The sequence below is a fragment of the Vulpes vulpes genome, chromosome 4, assembly GCF_048418805.1.
Source record: "Vulpes vulpes isolate BD-2025 chromosome 4, VulVul3, whole genome shotgun sequence".
NCBI lineage: Eukaryota > Metazoa > Chordata > Mammalia > Carnivora > Canidae > Vulpes > Vulpes vulpes.
Genome location: NC_132783.1, coordinates 106,462,751 through 106,481,959, shown reverse-complemented (window position 1 = coordinate 106,481,959; position 19,209 = coordinate 106,462,751). Strand labels below are relative to the sequence as shown.

General features: G+C 38.2%; 1 protein-coding gene across 3 annotated transcripts; it reads left to right on the top strand.

The window, feature by feature from the left end:
• The first annotated feature begins 1,723 nt into the window (after window positions 1-1,723).
• MAT2B (methionine adenosyltransferase 2 non-catalytic beta subunit) lies at window positions 1,724-18,782 on the top strand. 3 transcript variants are annotated; one of them, XM_026007558.2, is made up of 7 exons: window positions 1,724-1,855; window positions 10,997-11,191; window positions 13,216-13,330; window positions 13,528-13,680; window positions 16,220-16,413; window positions 17,381-17,494; window positions 17,848-18,782. In XM_026007558.2, the coding sequence occupies exons 1-7, from the start codon at window positions 1,826-1,828 to the stop codon at window positions 18,016-18,018; spliced, it is 972 nt and encodes a 323-aa protein (XP_025863343.1). In that variant the 5' UTR covers window positions 1,724-1,825; the 3' UTR covers window positions 18,019-18,782. The 3 variants fall into 3 exon arrangements, with proteins under 3 accessions (XP_025863343.1, XP_025863327.2, XP_025863334.1); XM_026007542.2 differs by lacking the exon at window positions 1,724-1,855 and adding an exon at window positions 3,743-4,487; XM_026007549.2 differs by lacking the exon at window positions 1,724-1,855 and adding an exon at window positions 4,065-4,254.
• Window positions 18,783-19,209: the final 427 nt, after the last annotated feature.

Sequence of the window (19,209 nt, the reverse complement as noted above, 5' to 3'; positions counted from 1 at the left end):
TTGCTGAAGCATTAGTCCAGCCTTTTGATTTTTGTTCAACTTTATGCTTTAAAATTTTAATTTTAATTTTTTTAAAGACTTTATTTCAGAGAGAGAGAGAGAGAGAGAGAGAGAGAGGAGGGAGGGGCAGAGGAAGAGGGAGAGAAACTCAAGCATACAACAGCTGAGGGCTGAGACCCTGAGCTGAAACCAACCGGACCAACCAGGTGCCCATTATGCATTTTTAAGATAAGTTATTTATTTATTTAAACAATCTCTACCCCCAACCTGGGGCTTGAATTCACAACCTGGAAATCAAGAGTCACATGCTTTACCAACTGAGCCAGCCAGGTGTCCTTCAACTTTATGCTTTTGAGCAATTTCAGTAGGGTTCTTTAAATATTCTGACTATTAACTCCTTTTTGGATATATGTATAAAGGTTTTTTTTCCCCTCAGTCTGTGATTTGCTTATTTATTTTCTTAATATTGTTTATTGATGGATACAAGTTTTTAATTTTGATAAAATTTATCAATTTTTAAAAATTGCATAGTTTCCATTATTTATAGACCTTCCACATATTTTGTAGAGTTTACTATGTGCTATGTGCTTGAAGTGTCTGGAATAAAGGGTTAAGTGTTTTTTTTTTTTTTTCCTTAGCTCTATCTAAATGGTATTTAGTTGTTGTTGTTCTTAAGTTGTTACAGAGCCATAGTCCAGAACAATGGTTCAAAATTTAACTGAGCATGTTCACTGTCTTTAAAATTGTTAAAAATAAGATTGCTGGGCTCCATTCCCATAGAATGATTTTGTTTCGGGTTTGGTGATACAGGCAGGTTTGCAAATTATTCATCTAGAAGTCCTTGATGCTTGGCCTAACTTAAAGCTACTCCACCTATAATTTTCTGTCAGACGGAAGCATAATGTTAATAGAAATGACCTGCTGCATTTTAATTGGTGCTGTTACCACCAGTGTCTTTTACTGTTCTTCAAAATAGTTAATTAGAAGATACTAGGCAGGGAACCCCTGGGTGGTTAAGTGCCTGCCTTGGGCCCAGGGTGTCATCCTGGAGTCCCGGAATCGCGCGCGCACACACACGACTCAGTTAAGAAATGGGCAGGGCAGCCCATAAAAAAGGGTTTAGGGACAGCCCGGGTGACTCAGTGGTTTAGCACCAGCTTCAGCCCAGGGTGTGATCCTGGAGACCCGGGATCGAGTCCCACATCAGGCTCCCTGCATGGAGCCTGCTTCAGTCTCTGCCCGCGCTCCCCTCCCCCCCGCCCGGTTTCTCTGTGTCTCTCATGAATAAATAAATACAATCTTAAAAAAAAAAAAAAGGAAGAAGATACTAGGCAGAAAAGCACTGAAAAGCTTTACCAAGACTCTGTTGCAGTAAGGCATAACTGAATAAAATATTTCAGCACTCAATTGCAAGATCTGTGTGGTTTCCAACTGTGAGTCTTGCTTTTCTTCTGCAAGAAAATTGCAACAAGTCTTCACAGCAAGTTTTTTTGTTTGTTTCTTTGTTTCTTCTTCTTTTTTTTTTTAAATTGGTTCTCCTAATGGTTTTGCTAATAGACCCTAACTTGGCATGCAATTAAACATAAAACTTCTCATTGGGTATTTTCAAGACTGCCAGGGGGAATCAGCTGCCAGTTTACTGCAATGTGGAAAACTGCATGAGATTCTGGGATTGGAATCAAAATGCTAATTTAAAAGGTCGAGTGAAGCTGGGGCTCACGTTTTTGCGTGCCTGCGCTCTCTTCAGGCAGAACAAAGACCCAGGCAAAAGAGGCAGAGGCTGAGGCTCATCCCAAATCTGTTTTCCCGAGGTAATTCTGGAATCATGCCTGAAATGCCGGAGGACATGGAACAGGTAAGAGCTAGCTATTCAAGAAATGAAGCATTCTGGAGTTAGTTTCTTTAAAACGCATCCCAGTGAATGGTAAAAACCAAAAGGGTGAGTGAAAAAGAGAAAAAGGAAAAAGAAGTGGGCGTCATTCATTTCTTTAAAACACGTAACTTTGGGAAATGGAAGAATCAGCCAACTTTAATTATTGACCTGAGAACCAGGCTTTGAAGAGCTCAGCTAAGTCTCATTAGTTGACAAAAAAAAAAAAAATAAAATGCAAAACAGAACAGCTGTTTCTTTTACCGGATTAAATGCAATGGTGTCGGTGAAGGTTCTGTATAAGTAAGGATTTTATCTATAATTGTGTGCTCCAGCCTTTCTTTGTCTTAGCAAGAATTGAATCGCTAACCTAACTTTAGCTCCAGGCTACTCTCTTTAAATTCATAGATTTAGCCACCACAGGCACTTGGATTTTGTCTGTACGACAGTGGCATTTTTGTTCACGGAGAAACTTTCATTTTTAAAGAGAATGATTAAAAACTGTGCATGAACACAGTATGTCTCTCGAACTAGACTCAAGTTTTACCTGGGACGTGTCAACCCAGATTCTCAAAAGGCAAAAAAACTCTTGTTCCTAACTCTGGACAAGGCTGCTCTGAAAAATCAAAAAAAAAAAAAAAAAAAAAAAAAAAAGCAAATGCATGTGCTTAACTGTTGGCACTGGATACTTAAAAAAAAAAAAATTTTTTTTTAAACCAGAAGGATCCGGTTGCATCAACGCGGCGCATCTAGAAATTAACAACCACAAAATCCAACTTTTAAAGAAAAGGATTAGTTGGATCTTGAATTTGCCTCCCCTTCCCACCCTCTTTGTCTGCAGATTATGAGTGTTTTGCGCTGGGCCAGTCCTCTCAAGGACTCTCTGAATAATGCGAAACTCGATGAACAGGAACAGCTCGGGTAAAAATTAAATTCCAAAAAAAAAAAAAAAAAAAAAAAAAATCGGAGAGTGCGAGGCCTCAGGCTCTCCTCCCCCCATCCCCGGGCCAAAGAAAGATTGTTTACGCGAGTAAGGAAACGAGTTCTTGTTGGGGCTTGGGTAGAAAGGAGACTCCGGGGCTCAGACAAAGGAAAACTTTTCCAAAAGGCTGCTTAGTCTTTAGCTCTAAAATAAGCAAAAAGGGATTATAAAAACAAGGCCTTTGAGGAGAAGCCCCCGCCCCCCCCCCCCCGCCGGCGGCCAGGCGCGTGGGCGGCCTCGCGGTCTGGCTGGTGCCCCCCGCCCGAGGGAATCGCGCGCGCCCCGGCCGCGCGGACGCCGCTGGTGGGAGCTGGGAGGGAGCCCAGCCGCCCCGGGGTCCGTTTCCACCCTGGGGGTGGGGGTGGGGGTGGGGGTGGGGGGCGTGCAGCTGATTCGTTACTTTTAAGATGCCGGACGCGCGGGGAAGGCGGGCTGGCGTGCCTCTCGGCCCCTCGGCTTCCCCGGTGTTTGCCGGCGGCTGCGGAGGCCCGGCCCGCCCCGGGGCTCGAGTGGGGCCTGGACTCCCCCGATCCACCCGCGACAGCGCCCGGTCCCTGGCGCGGCTCCCGCAGAGCCTCGTTCTGCGTCTATGGGTAAAGTCCGGGAACCTGTGAACTTCATAAGGCGGCCCCGGGGCACTCCTCCCCCGAACCCCTCGCTTTTTATTTTGGACTAGGTTAAAAATAGTTTCCACTTATTTGGAATTTCACACGTACCACTTTAGAACATCCCAGGGAGACAAACGGGTTGTTGAGGTGTCCGTGACTCACCGACACTTGCATTTTTATTCTTTGCCTTTCTAACTCTCTGGACCAAAACAAAACAACTAAACAAACCAAAAACCCCCACAAAACCCCACTCCTGTAGCTGCAGGGACAGATGTCTGCTGTCCTCCCCCCCTGGCTTTGAAATATCTGCTCTCACTTAATGTATTACAAGCCCGGTTCATTGTTACGCGCTGCGCAGTCTGCAAGCTTGAAAAGCCGGGCGATTCGGTCCAGAACAAAGGCAAAGAGAAAACAAAGTACACAAGATAACCCCTCCCAAATCCGAAACTTGTGCTCACTGCGAAGGGCCAAGGCCTTGGTTTGGCGTATCCCTTTAAGAGTTGACGAGTGGGCGGGGAGCGTACTGGACGCGCCCGCCCCCTTATGGGGGCATCGGCTGAGCGTGGCCAATCAACGGGCGCGGCCTTGGCGGCGGAAGCCGGAAGCGGGGAGCGGGGGCCGGGCCCGGAGCTGGGGAGGCGGGCCCAGGGCGACGGAGCTGCGGCCCTCGGCGATCCCGGGCTGGAGGAAGTGGCGGTCGCTGCGGCGGCGGCGGCGCGAAGACGGCGGGCATGGTGGGGCGGGAGAACGAGCTCTCCATCCACTTTGTCCCCGGGAGCTGCCGGCTGGTGGAGGTGAGGCAGTCGGCCCTGGGGTCTCGTGGAAGCTGGGAGTGCAGAGGGGGACGGTCCAGGTCGTGCGGGCTCGAGTGCTTTACCCTGCGCATCCCGCAGGAATGCGAGCCCGGCCCGGAGTCGCCCCAGCACCCCCTTCCGAGCTCCGGGGGGAGAGGGCGGCGCCACCGAGTTTGTTTACCTCCGCGCACACCCGCCGGTATTTGCGCTTCCAGTTCTGCGGCAGGAAACGAGTAGGTCTGGTTTCACTCTGGTGTCTTCTCCTCCCCCTGCCGTTAACGAAGAGGGGCTCTTGGGAGCTCTTTCGGTTTTGCTTTATCTCTCTGAATTTCCCTTTTTCATGCTTTGTGTCTTTTGATCTTACCTGTTCTTGCCCCTGAGGAAGAATGGGAAAGTGGTTTTTCGGAAATAGCAGTTTTGGAGATGACAACTTCCTGAACTCTTAGTTCGGTGCAGGGCACTGTGTATGCACTTTGCATGCGTTATTTAATCGTCGTAACTATAAGATACTGTTTTGCTCCATTTTACAGGTGAGAAAATTGAGGCTTACGGAGGGAGTCCTTCGCCCAAGTTCAGGAGTCTTTTTCACTTTGCCAGGTTTCAGAGCCGCTGTGGAGGTTACATAAAGGAAGGTGGTTACTGTGGGAGAGCTAGAGCTATCGCAGACCTCCCCCCTCCTCCATTCTTGTATTTCATTCCAGGCCTCCCAGCATTCAATCCACTGAATATATCTAGCAGTGGGGAAAAGAATGCCTAGACCGATATGTCTTACCGGGAATAAGATATGGGAGATGGCTGGTTTTGATCATGCAGAATTTTTGTGCTTCCAAGATAGAGTGTATTTAGTGTTTCTAATCAGTTTGGGGTTTGGGGGATAAAGTTAGGCTGGATGGGCTATATAAACTTCTGTATTGTTCCTATGTGCCCTCAAAAATACTGAGTGCATAATGTTGCATATTGTTTACATATATACATATATATATACATGCATGGGTGTGTGTAAAGCTTAATCTTTTTACAGTAATTCAGTGAACTAATGAAAATAGGTTTTCATGATTCCCTTCACTAAAAACTATACATCCTTAATCTTTTTTTAAAAAAAGATGTATTATAATTTATTTATTTACTTATTTTAAAGATTTTATGTATTTATTCGTGAGAGACAGAGAAAGGCAGAGACATAGAGGGAGAAGCAGACTTTCCCTGGGGAGCTTGATGCAGGACTCGATGCAAGGACCCGGGGATCATGACCTGAGCCAAAGGCAGACGCTCAACCACTGAGCAGTGGGGTGCCCCTGATTTTTTTTTTTAATTTTAAAATAATCTCTACACCCGACATGGGGCTCAAACTCACAGCTCTGGGATCAAGAGTCACATGCTGTACAGACTGACCTAAGATTTAGGTCCCCAACCTAAATCTTGGCATGTTTTTTGATGCTCTATCAAAACGTGTAGAATTAAAATCCACTTGTGAGAATGAATTTCACAATGACTTACAACTTATATTGGAGAAGGCAACTGTAGTGATACCTGTTAAGACTTGTAGAGGGCAGCCTGGGTGGCTCAGAGGTTTAGCGCCACCTTCAGCTCAGGGCCTGATCCTGGGGTCCTAGGATCAAGTCCCACCTCAGGCTCCCTGCACAGAGCCTGCTTTTCCCTCTGCCTGTGTCTCTGCGCCTCTTTCTCTCTCTCTTTCTCTCTCTCTTTCTATCTCTCTGTCTCTCATTAATAAATAAGTAAAATCTTAAAAAAAAAAAAAAAGAGGGATCCCTGGGTGGCGCAGCGCTTTGGCGCCTGCCTTTGGCCCAGGGCGCGATCCTGGAGACCCGGGATCGAATCCCACGTCGGGCTCCCGGTGCATGGAGCCTGCTTCTCCCTCTGCCTATGTCTCTGCCTCTCTCTCTCTCTCTCTGTATGACTCTCATAAATAAATAATAAAAAAATTAAAAAAAAAAAAAAAGACTGTCTTGTAGAATACAAATAGGTGACAGTAGCAGTTAGACCAGTGTCACTAGGTTATCATAGCATCTTGAGTCCAGTGATTACTACTCAGAGATGCCTCCAGGGGAATGTAGAATGAGGATCAATTAAATAAATGAATAGGAAACTGCCAAATTTAGGTTCTAAAAATAGCAAAGTATTGTATTTAACCACTAAAATTTAAGAAGATCTCTATTTAGATGTTAGTGATGTCTCATTTTTTTTCTAGGACATTTTTAGTAGAAGTTAATGCATGTGTGCTAAAGTACAAATCACTGTCCCAAAGTAGTGTTTGACCATTTTGAAAGAGCCATTTATTACATTACCTGTAGTTTGGAATCATTTGATTAGGTAGCCTAATAAAAGTAGTAAGTCTACATTTATTTTTATGTGTTTAATTTTTCAGGAATTCTTTTGGTGTCTATAAATCTGGTCACTTGGGGTTCTGTACTTCTAAGAGTTTATGTAATTAGAGTCAAATATACATTCAGAGTAATTTAAATAACGTTTGACAGAAATTAAGGAAGTAGATTTTTCAAGCAATAGAAATTAAGTAGATTTTTCAAGCAGAAAATATTTTCAGCTCTTTTTTTTTTTTTTTTTTTATTTTCAGCTCTTTATTGTGATTTGGGTTAACTACAGCTTCTTATTCATTCTGAGTTCCTTGAAGTGCATGAACACTCCTATGTTTTGTAGGACTAAAATATTTTATGGAGTAACAGTCCAAAGTAATTTTTTAGGATAATGTTTCTTTTCTTTTAAAAATTAAAAAAACAAAAACAAAAACTGTGCACTTTTGAAAAGCTTCAGGTGGATTTCTGTTTATATATAGAAAGTAAAAAATAGATATTTTTGTTTGGCATTTTTAAATTTCAGAATGAGGCATATTTTATTTGCCAAGCACCAAAAAATTTGCAATCCAAGTGAAAAAAATCTTGTCTTGGCTTCTATAGTGGTGACAGAAGGTGCTCATTGAGTCTCTGGAGAGAACTCTGTGAAAAGAGGAAAAATTAAGTAAATAAAGTTCCTTTCACTCTTTTCAGACTCAGTCCCCTCTGTGTTAAGGATAATATGGAAAATGTTAGAATTGTAGAGCTGTAAAGTTGGAAGAGCCGTAGTCATCTTGTCTAAATGCCTCATTTTACTAATGAGGAATTAGATCAATTGAGATTTCAATAACTTCTCAATACCACATTTTGTGGCAGAACAGTTAAATTTTAATCATTATGAAATCAAATAGAAGGTCCAAGGATAAAGACACAACTCAGTATGTATTTGGCTAGACCACAGAAGCTAGAAACAAAAGAAACAAGTTCTGGGCCCAGCCTTTTCCCTGTACTGTGGGTAAAGCCTTTAACATCTCTTGGGCTTCAGATTGCTCAGTTTGGAAATATTTGCCTTGCATGTCCAACAAGGCTATTATGATTGGAAGGTAGGCTTACATAACACTCGATAGTTTTGAAATATAAGATTGTGCAGTATCATTTCCGTTTTAGAAAATGCTTGCACTTCAGATCTCTGCTCTTTTAATAAAGAAAATTTTTGAGCATTGACATCTAACCACTGAGTACCATGGACTATTACATATTTTCTTCTAGAGACCTTACAAATTACCCCAGAGTATGAGGATTTAAGGTTGTATTTTTTCTATGCAATCTCATCCTTTTTTATTTATTCATTTTATTTTTTAAAGGTTTTATTTATTCATGAGGGATCACAGAGAGAGTCAGAGACGCAGGCAGAAGGAGAAGCAGGTTCCTCACAGGGAGTCCGATGGGACTCAATCCCAGGACCCTGGGATCACGCCCTGAGCCAAAGGCGGATACTCAACCGCTGAGCCACCCAGGTGTCCCAACCTCATCCTTTTTTGAAGTTAAACATATTAAATTCCCTGAGAGCCTTGCTATCCTTGTAATTTAATACTATATTTCATCAAGTCTAAGACGTACTTGATTATAAGATAATCTGGGCTCTGATTTTAGGATGCACTAAAAAGCAAGACATTGCCAGACTATGACAGTAATAAGATGCATCTCTATTTCATACATTTAACAGGGATGTTAAAATGAGGAAAAAGTGTGCTTCACAGAATCAGTGAAATATGCAGGGATCTGAATTCACTGTTCAGTAACCTTTGTGGAATACAGAATACTTTTTCCTTGACTTTTCTTTTCCTTTTTTAATGGGAGAAGAGGGGAGGAAAGATCATGTCACTTTTAGAAAGGTAGATGATAATTTTTTGGCGTCTTTGAATAAGATAAATATATCTTTAAGAAAAACCTTGGACTTTCCCTAGAGTTCAAGATTACACTTCTTCTCAAAGGACAGTTCCCAAATCACCATCTTCAGCACATTCCTGAGGACTTGTTAGAAATGCAAATTACCAGGATTTATCCCGGATGTACAGAATCTGAAAGCCTTGTGCATGATTCTTAAACAGAGTGAAGCCTGAGAACTACCAACTAAGAACTGTTATATATTTTTTTGCTTCTTTAATGTGAAGTAATAAAAAGTGAGAAACTGAGAAGAAATCAAATCATAGCTCTTGCATAATATTTTCTCAGGGATCTTTATGGGACTTATCCTGTATAAATTGTTTTCTGATTGTATCTACTAGACTTGGCTGTTTTCTCTTCTTTCCAAATCAGTCTTTGTAGAGCTGTTTTTTTGCCAAAACCCAAAGAAAATATTTTGCTGGCTGAAATTCTTGTTTTCATAGATCAGTTGGCTTAGAGCCAAGTTGTACAACAGAGAGCCTTGATGAATTTCCTTCAACTTTTAAAATATTTGGAATTGGTGAACTAAGGAAAAAATACCTTCCATAGTTTACCATTATGCTTTATTTTTAAAAATATTTTATTTATTTATTTTAGAGCAAGAGAGTGCATGTGCAAGAGAGGAGAGAGAGAGGGACAACCCAACTCCTGAACAGAAACCAAGAGTTGAATGCCTAACCAACTGAGCCATGCAGGCGTCCCTACCCCTTTATGCTGTTTCAGCCCTTTCATTTCTGATTTTTCCTGTGGTAGGGATACCTAATTTCAGTGGCTTTTTTTTTTTTAGACATATTTATTTATTTCAGAGAGAGAGAGAGAGAATGCACATGCTCGCTCATACTAGGTGGAGGGGCAAGGAAAGAGGGAGAGAGACTCTCAAGCACACTCCCTGCTGACAGGGCTCAGTGTCACAACTCTGAGATCAGGACTTGAACTAAAACCAAGAGTTGGAGGCCAGACTGCACCACATAGGCACTCTACCCTCATGGTGGCTTTCTTGTAAAAAAGATGCATAGCGCTAAATTTTTCTGCTGAACTAAGGGCTAACAAAGAAAGATCTTTAGTTATTGTATGCTTGTTTAAAATTTTTTACAGCTCAGAATAGGTGACTATAAACGCTTGAAATAAAAAGATCTCGAATTGTTAAAATGTAATATATATATATATTTAAAGTAGGTTCCACACCAACTTGGGCTTGAACTCATGACCCTGAGATCAAGAGTCACTTGCTGTACGGACTCAGCCAGCCAATTACTCCAAATAAAACTTTTTGTTGGTGGCTTTTAAATAATAAATGTTGATTTTATTCAAGAGTCTGGGAAATTTAGTGTTACCCATCTTGGGAATAAGGGAAGTTTTTAAACTGCTTTGGAAACAGAACTTGTTTTCTAAATAGAAGTTCCTTTTAGTTTCATTGTGTAAGGAACTTTTTCTTTTTCACATAAGAACACAAATCAGTTTAAAATATTCTAGTTTCCTTTTTTCGCCTACCCTCTGTGTTAGTTTTTTCTTCTTTTTTCCCTCCCTACTCTGTGTTTTAATTGGCCTATTAGGTTAAATTTAGGGTTAACTCAGGAACATTTACCGGTTTGGAATATTATTACTATAAGGATCACATTTATTTATCCTCCACGTAAATTCCTGTGAAATCTAAATCCTGTAACTAAGACCTATCAAAATATGATAAATCACTGAGATTTGAAAGAAAACTTGGCAATCACAAACTGAAGATCAAAATTGTCAACTTGTGAGTTTGTTGGTAGAACACAGCCAGATAGGCCATAAGAAATTCATAAGCTTCAAATTAGTTGTATGTTTTTATAAATGAGAGAGCATAATTAAAATTGCTATTTAGGGGCGCGTGGGTGGCTCAGTGGTTGAGCTTCTGTTTTTGGCTTTGGTCCTGATCCTGGGGTCCTGGGATTGAGTTCTACATCACACTCCCTGCAAGGAGCCTGCTTCTTCCTCTACCTATGTCTCTGTTTCTTGTGAAAAAATAAATAAAACCTTAAAAATAAAAATAAAATTGCTGTTTATTCATTTGGACATCATTGATCATTAAAGTAAGATTCTTCCATTATTAACAGGAAATCAGAGCACCTGGCTAGCTCAGTCAATTGGAGCATATGACTCTTGATCTTGGGATTGTAAGTTCCAGCCCCATGTTGGGTATAGAGTTTACTTAAAAAATAAAATCTTTTTTTAAAAAAAAATCTAAATCTGTTTGACTAGGTATATCCTTATAGTATCATCTTAGGTTCTTTTTCATGAGTAGGATTAATAAAACTTTTTCTTAAATGATACAATTATTGATGCAGTTTGATCTTTGTTCTAACTTATGAATTGTCTAATAGATCTAGGATATGAAGCAAACTACTTAAACTTTAAGTATTCGGTGAACAATGATAGTGCTAACTTTGTGGAGAGAATATTTTCAAAATAAGTAACCCTTTCCCTCCCCCCCCCCCCCCCACTTCACCTTTTAGGAGGACGTTAACCTCCCTAATAGGCGGGTTCTGATTACTGGTGCCACTGGGCTTCTTGGCAGAGCTGTGTATAAAGAATTTAAGCAGAATAATTGGCATGCCTTTGGCTGTGGTTTTAGAAGAGCAAGACCAAAATTTGAACAGGTTAATCTTTTGGATTCTGAAGCGGTTCATCACATTATTCATGATTTTCAGGTATGTTTATTTTAACACATATGAAAACTGTATTAAGAATTGTCTGGATGATTTAGAAAATGTTCTTGCTTTCAAGGGAGTTACTATACTTAAGCTTTCACCATTAAGCAACAACAGTACACAGTTGACCCTTGAACAGTGCGGGGTTTAGGAGTGCTGACTCCTGCACAGTTGAACATCTATGTATAACTTTTTACTTCCCCACAATAACTGCTAATAGCCTACTGTTGACTGGAAGCCTTAGCAATAAAATATATAGTTGATAAACACATATTATGTATATGTGTTATGTACTGTATTCTTAACAATAAAGTAAGCTAGGAGAAAGAAAATGTTACTGAGAAAACATTTATGGTATTATACTTATTAAAAAATAATTGGAGCTTTAGAGACAGTACATACATGGACTTATGCAGTTCAAACCCATGTTCTATGGTCAACTGTATAGTGCACTTTTTTTCTGGTAAGCATGGCCAAGTATATGCAGTCCTTAAAAAGATTAGGTTGAAACAAAGATTGGCAAACCTTGGAAATATGAAGCATTTTATAAAAAGCTTATATTTGTGAGGTACTTTTGTTAAGTATTACTTTCTGTGCAAATGCCTTTTTAATATTATCTGTAATCCTTACAACACTGCAAAATAGGTATTATCATTTCCATCTTAGAGATGACAAAGGCTCAGAGAGGTTAAATAATTTGTTGATCGTTGCCACAGAAGAGTTACTGAAAAATTTAGATTCTGTTCTACCTGTGTCTGATCAAATTGAGAGTTAAAGTTCTTTTCAAAACTATGGTCCAAGAGATACCTGCATCAGAATCAGTTGGGGAACTTATTCTTTAGGTCTCACTCCCAGAGATTTTAATTCAATAAGTCTGTGGTGGGGCCCAGGACATTTTAAGGCGTGTCCTAGATTATGTACATTCAAGTTTTATTTTTTATTTATTTTTTAAAGATTTTATTTATTCATGAGAGACACACAGAGAGAGGCAGAGACATAGGCAGAGAAAAGCAGGCTCCTTGAGGGGAGCCCAGGACGAGACTTGATCCTGGGACTCTGGGGCCCTGCCTTGAGCTAGAGGCAGACGTTCAACCACTGAGCCACCCAGGCGTCTCACATTCAAGTTTTAAAACAACTCTTAAGATGATGCCTCCTCAAAACAGTTATTAAGGAAGGAGATAGTTTGGTATGTTTGTACATTAGTCCTGCCTATCCATTGTTTTACCAAATCTTCGCCTTTATTCATCTTCTCTGGGAAGTAGATGCCCCTTCTCTACCAAGGACTCTGCATTTCTTTATCTTTAATTAAAAAAAAAAAATTTTTTTTTTTCAAAGTAAGCTCTAGGCCCAACATGATGCTTAAAATCACGACCCCAAGATCAAGAATCGCATGGTCTGCTGACTGAGCCAGCCATGTGCCCCCATTCTTCTATCTTGATGTCTGACAAACTGTACTGAAACAGTCTCTTTACCTGTCCTTCTTTTCCAGTAGATTATGAAATCCTTTCTCCTTGCACAGTGCTTTTCATATAGCATTCAGGCATACTAAATGCTCAACTGGGAATATAGTTTTTATGGATAGTTGACATTCTTTAAGTGACTGGCCTAAGAGATTTGAATTTATTAATTTAATTTGAAATTGGTATTCTCCTTTTAACATAGATTTATTAGGTATTTAGGTCATATTACATAAATATTAGCTCTTTCTCCCATCGAAATTAGAGGACATTAGCTTACTTTGGTAGAGAAGTAGTAGTTGACGCTGAGTTTGTCTGGTTTTGCCTAGGGATTACTAAATTGCTCTTTCAGCGCTTACATTTATTTTAAGGAAGTTTGAAACTTGGAAAAGGGAAGCATGACAAAACTATTAACAGCAATTCTTGAAAAAAAATTACAGTAATTCTGTAGTTGAAGGAATGTTGATTTAACAAGCATATTTTTATGAATTGAGTTACTGTTGGAAGGCTGTGGCTCCCCTGTTTTATTCCTTTTGGGTTAAAAATACATCAATGTTTAACTTCCAGCCCCATGTTATAGTACATTGTGCAGCAGAGAGAAGGCCAGATGTTGTAGAAAATCAGCCAGATGCTGCTTCTCAACTTAATGTGGATGCTTCTGGGAATTTAGCAAAGGAAGCAGGTAATGATGACTTTATAAATTTTTCATAAAATATTAAATAATTGCTGAGTTTATAATGATTAAAGTTTTCTAGATGGCTTATAAGAGATTTGTTTGTATATGACGAAGAAGCTATTATAAATGCCAGTACAGAGTAATGTTCTGCAGTAATTTAATAGATTATGTCTATTTTTCTTTTATGTCTATCTTTTTTTTAGCTTTAATTGGAGCATTTCTAATCTACATTAGCTCCGATTACGTATTTGATGGAACAAATCCACCTTATAGAGAGGAAGACGTACCAAGTCCCTTAAATCTGTATGGCAAAACAAAATTAGAAGGCGAAAAGGCTGTCCTAGAGAACAATTTAGGTAAGACACAATTTCTTTAGCCCCTGACTATTTTGATTGTTTTGAGGGTTTATGTGTGTGTATATATAACATTGCTATACATAAAATACATAGAGAATATAGAAGTATGTAAAAATATATTTTAAAAAATATATAAAATATACTTTTTAAATTTTGGAAAAACTAGTCAAGGAGCATAAATCATTGGAGAAAATTAGAGAATATAGTTAATAAAAAAGAAAAATAAGAATTTTAGATACCATGAAGAATTTATGAATCCTTCCAGACTTTTTCCAGTATCAGTGTATACATGAATGTCCTTGTATAGGGGCACCTAGCTGGTTCAGTCATTAGAGCATGTGACTTTTAATCTTGGGGTTGTGAGCTCAAGCCCCACATTGGGTATAGAGCTTACATTAAGAAAAATGTTACTGTATAAAGAAAAAAACTTACAGTATAAATATTCGTAATCTTTCAAAAAACAGATTAGTATCATTTCTCCTAGATTGAGGAATTATTATTATTATTATTATTATTATTATTTTAAAGATTTTATTATTTGAAAGAGAGCACACACAAGCAGGGGGGAAAGGCAGAGGGAAAGGAAGAAGCAGACTCCTTGCTGAGCAGGGAACCCAACCTGGGCTTGATCCCAGGACCCTGGTCATGATCCCATGACCCAAGCCAAAGGCAGATGCTTAACTGACAGAACCACCCAGATGCCCCTTTAGTATGGTTTTCAAATTTCTTTTCTTTTCTTTTCAAGATAGCTCCCGAGAGGGAGAGGCTGGGGGCCAGGGGCAGAGGGAGATAGAGAATCTCAAGCAGGCTTCACACCCAGCACAGAGCCCAACATAGGGCTTGATCTCACAACCCTGAGGTCATGATGAGTTGAAACCAAATGTCATACAGTTAACCAGCTGAGCCACCCAGGTGCCCCAGTTTTTAAATTTCTATTGGTATGGCTCTTCTTTTCTCCTATGTATATTTGTGTATACATACACGTACATGTGTGCTGAATATAAAAATTATACCCTCATTGAAAAAAATCAAAAAGAAAATTGTAAAGAGCAGTTCTTTTATAATGCTGCCTCCAAGAAGCACCAGATGTGGTTAGGTATGAAAGCATTTTTTTTTGTGAATTTCTAAAAACAGTGGGTTTGGTTTTATAACCTGGTCCCCCCATATCTGTATTTCAATACATATTGAGTCATTTCTGGGTTATCTTTTTACTATCAGTGGCTGCATAGTACTTGATTTAATGATTCCTTGTACTGCCTTAGACTTACAGACTCTTTGAGAAGCATCTCCTAGTATAGGTACCATACTGACAGGCATTTAGCTTTCCACATGTTTTTTGTTTTTTGTATTAGAAATCATCCTGCAGGAATCATCCTTGAGTACATATCTATACATGGTTATCCAATATGTTAATTTAATTAAAAAGTGGTTTGTTAATTTTCAGTTTAAGTGTTAATTATTCAAAGTCTGTTGTAACTGCTCAGTAGGGACCAACATAAAATCTAAATACCTCATAATTCCTTAATCAATGGTTTCAAGAATTATGTGGTAAAACACTCATATAACTTTTATTATAGATTCACCACTTGTTAATGTTTTGCCATGTGTCTTGTGTGTATGTGTGTATATTTTTTTTTCCAAACTCATTGGGAATTGTCTGAAATTCACCGCAAAATACTTCACTATGCTACTTACCTTCTTCTTCTTCTTCTTCTTCTTCTTTTTTTTTTTTTTTTTTAAGATTTTATTTATTTATTCATGAGAGACAGAGAGAAGGCCCAGACATAGGCAAAGGGAGAAGCAGGCTTCTCGCAGGGAGCCCAATGTGGGACTCGATCCTGGAACTCTGGGATCACGCCCTGAGCTGAAGGCAGACGCTCAACCACAGCCACCCAGGCATCCCTTCTTCTTCTTCTTCTTCTTTTTTTTTTTTTTTTTTAAAGATTTATTTATTTATTTGAGGGAGTGGAGGAGCAAAGGAAGTGCATCTTAAGCAGACTCCCCACTGAGCACAGAGCCCAACACGGGGCTGAGATCATGACCTGAGCTAAAACCAAGAGTCGGACATTCAGCTGACTGAACCAGTCAGGCACCCCTATGCTATTTATCCTCTAACAAGAATGTTCTTTACATAATTACAGTGTAGTTATCATACTCAGGAAATTTAACATTAATATTCATGTTATACTATATCATATATGTAAGAATTTTCCCACCTGTCCCAATAATGCCTTCATTGCATTTTATTTTTTAATCTAGGATCTAGTCAAGGATCATTCATTACATTTAGTTGTCATGATCAGTTTAATTTCATTAATATGATTGTTAAGAATAGTATATAAAAATACCCCAAATGAACAGAGAACTTTAAAAATATTGAGTACAATATTTGTTAAATGGGTATTATTATAGATGAACTGTGTCATTTTGGAATATTGCCAGTTTCTAAAACAGGATTGTTTAAATCCACATGCTTTCATTTTATATCAAGATTTAACCAGGCAGCTCTAAAAAATTACTTGTTTTTATTAATTCCTAGGAGCTGCTGTTTTGAGAATTCCTGTTCTGTATGGAGAAGTTGAAAAGCTTGAAGAAAGTGCTGTGACTGTTATGTTTGATAAAGTGCAGTTCAGTAACAAGTCAGCTAACATGGACCACTGGCAGCAGAGGTTCCCCACACATGTAAAAGATGTAGCCACTGTGTGTCGTCAGTTAGCAGAGAAGAGAATGCTGGTGAGAATCTTTGGAAGAAGAGTTCCTAACTTCCATCAACAAGTGAAAGTCCAAGTGTTTTTGTTTTCTTTATTATTATATATAATACATATTACATATAGTAATATGAATTAGTTTTTACTTAAAACCTTTTTAAAATTACAAGCAGAGCAAACAAAAGTAGTTTGCAGATAGTAGGCTATATTTATATATAGTAAAAATATTTTGCTCCTATGTTTGAATTTTTTTTTCTCATGTACTGTAGTCTTGTCATTCTTTTATTGCAAGATGACTAAAGTCTTGTATTTTTTTCTTTGGATGACAAAATAATGTCTTTAAGAAGTTGTTCTGTTTAAGATTAATGTATGCCAATGAAGAATCTCCAAAGGAATTTATAACTTCAGCCATTTTAAGAATGATTTGTAATTTTCTTTTTAGATATTTGAATAGGAGTTAATTTCAGACATTTGAAAAATTGGCAACTAAATAGAATATTCACACAAAGATGAAAGACTGATTTATTTTTGAATGTTAGTAATAGTTTGTCTATAGTTTTTTTAACACATAAAAATTTGTATTTTAAATATGTGCTCTGTAACTATTTAAGGATGTTATGCCTAACTAGTTCATCCTGCAAAATGGTTCCATTAAGTTTTGGTTTTAGCTTAGGATAATTAGAAATACTCATTAAATTGGCCTATGTTTCCATAAAAATCTGTGATCATTCTCAGGTTTCCTTCTAAATAAAATTGGAACCATTAATATTTTTAGTTAAAAAAAATTCTTAAGGCTAAATCCTAGAAATTGCTTCTCATGTTTAGCGGGGTATATTTATAATAATTTGATTTTAGACATCTCATGGGAACATTCCAAAAAGGAGGGATGCATTTTAATTCCTCGACCTTTTAAATTAGCTTTTTTTATCCAGCCTGTCAAACCACTCAACTCAAAACATTGAAACTATTTTGAATTTTTATATCCTTATTAGGATCCATCAATTAAAGGAACCTTTCACTGGTCTGGCAATGAACAGATGACTAAGTATGAAATGGCATGTGCAATTGCAGATGCCTTCAACCTCCCCAGCAGTCATTTACGACCTGTAAGTACACGGCATTTAAAACCTTCTCACTTGGTGAAAGCCCAGATCTGTCACTCTAGTATGTATTATTGATAACATTTTTCTTGTTGCTTTGCAAATTTTGGCTAACTTCATTTTTTGGTACTAATGAAAGTGAACTTTGTATGTTGGAAGTTTATATTGTTTATCTCTAAATTATCGTGTACAAGGAAGCCCATGAGTATTGGTGAAGTTTATAGGAAAAGTGTCTTGATTATTTGTTTGTGTATTTTTCTGGGATCCAAATCATTTTTAGTAAGGGCAAGGGAAATAGAGAATATGAAACTGCAAAATAGGTTTTTCTTTTTTTTAATTGTTTTTATTTTTCTTTAAAGATTACTGACAGTCCTGTCTTAGGAGCGCAGCGTCCAAGAAATGCTCAGCTTGACTGCACCAAATTAGAGACCTTGGGCATTGGCCAGAGAACACCATTTCGAATTGGAATCAAAGAATCTCTCTGGCCATTCCTCATTGACAAGAGATGGAGACAAACGGTTTTTCATTAGTGTATGTGCAGGGTTTTTTTTTTTTTTTTTTTTTTTTTTAATTGAGAAGTATATAGTAAGTGGCACTTTTTAAAGAAAAAAGGAAATAGTTTTGTATGAGTGCTCTTTAATTGTGACTCATGATCTTTCAGGTAAATGATGCTCTTGCACTAGTGAAATTGTCTAAAGAAACTGAGGGTGATAATGCCTCATTTGACATAATGATTTTTCTTTTTATCATTCTGTTCTGGCTTCACTTTGTTTGAGTATAGTAAATTATGATTCTTAAATACTTACGAGCCAGGATGAGACAGATCTACTGTAGACTTTTTCTTGGATGAAATGCATTGTTCATTCCTATAACCTCTCCATTTTCAGGACTTTGCAACTGTTGACCTTTTTATGTTTTAAAGTGAGTTAAGTAGTATGAAAATCATTGGTGTTCATTATTTGCATTGCTTGAGCTCTGATCAAAATGTTTGAAGAAAGAAACTTTATTTTTGCAACTTACGTGCAGTTTTTAAGCTTGAGATATTTCAACATGTTATGTATATTGGAACTCCTGTAGCTTGATGCCTCCTGCTTTTGTAGCAGTGTATGGTGAGCACTTGACAGAGAGAGTATGTGTGTATGTGTATGTATTTTTTTAATATGTGTAAAACTGTCCTTTTCACTCCATGTCACTAAGTGATATTTCATATCTGTGGTTATACTAATAATGATGGGCCTTGTAAGTCTTTTGGCCATTCAAGAATAATAATAAATATATACTGCTGGCATGGTAATGCTTAGTTTTCTTTTATTTACGTTTTAAATGTAAGGACCAAACATCTAAACTCACTGTTATTTTGTTGCTTTAATTTTTAAAAATTACATTCTTATGTAACATCTGATGGTATAAGAAAATATAGTTGGTATCTATTGAGATTTAAATAATAAAATGAATCCTGGTAAACTCACCACTTGAGACCTAGAATGTTACAGATATTGTATCTACGTGTGCCAACTGATTGTTTTTTAACTAAAAATAACTATGTAATGTTGCTATATATTTACTTAGAATGTTCTTTCTGAAGAATACAGAATATTTGAATGTATTATCTATACTAAGTAACATTGAGGTGACCTTAGCCTCAAGGATATTTTAGGTCCTTGATAAGGAATCAGAATGGTGGAATGAAGAGTATGATTTGTCTGCTATTCAGGGGCCAG

Bases quoted from the DNA above. Each gene is read 5' to 3' on its own strand.
- MAT2B (XM_026007542.2), top strand. From the start codon at position 3,780: ATGTATTACAAGCCCGGTTCATTGTTACGCGCTGCGCAGTCTGCAAGC. The intron at 4,488-10,996 runs GTAGGTCTGGTT...TTCACCTTTTAG, and splicing joins AGTTCTGCGGCAGGAAACGA to GAGGACGTTAACCTCCCTAA. The intron at 13,681-16,219 runs GTAAGACACAAT...ATTAATTCCTAG, and splicing joins TGTCCTAGAGAACAATTTAG to GAGCTGCTGTTTTGAGAATT.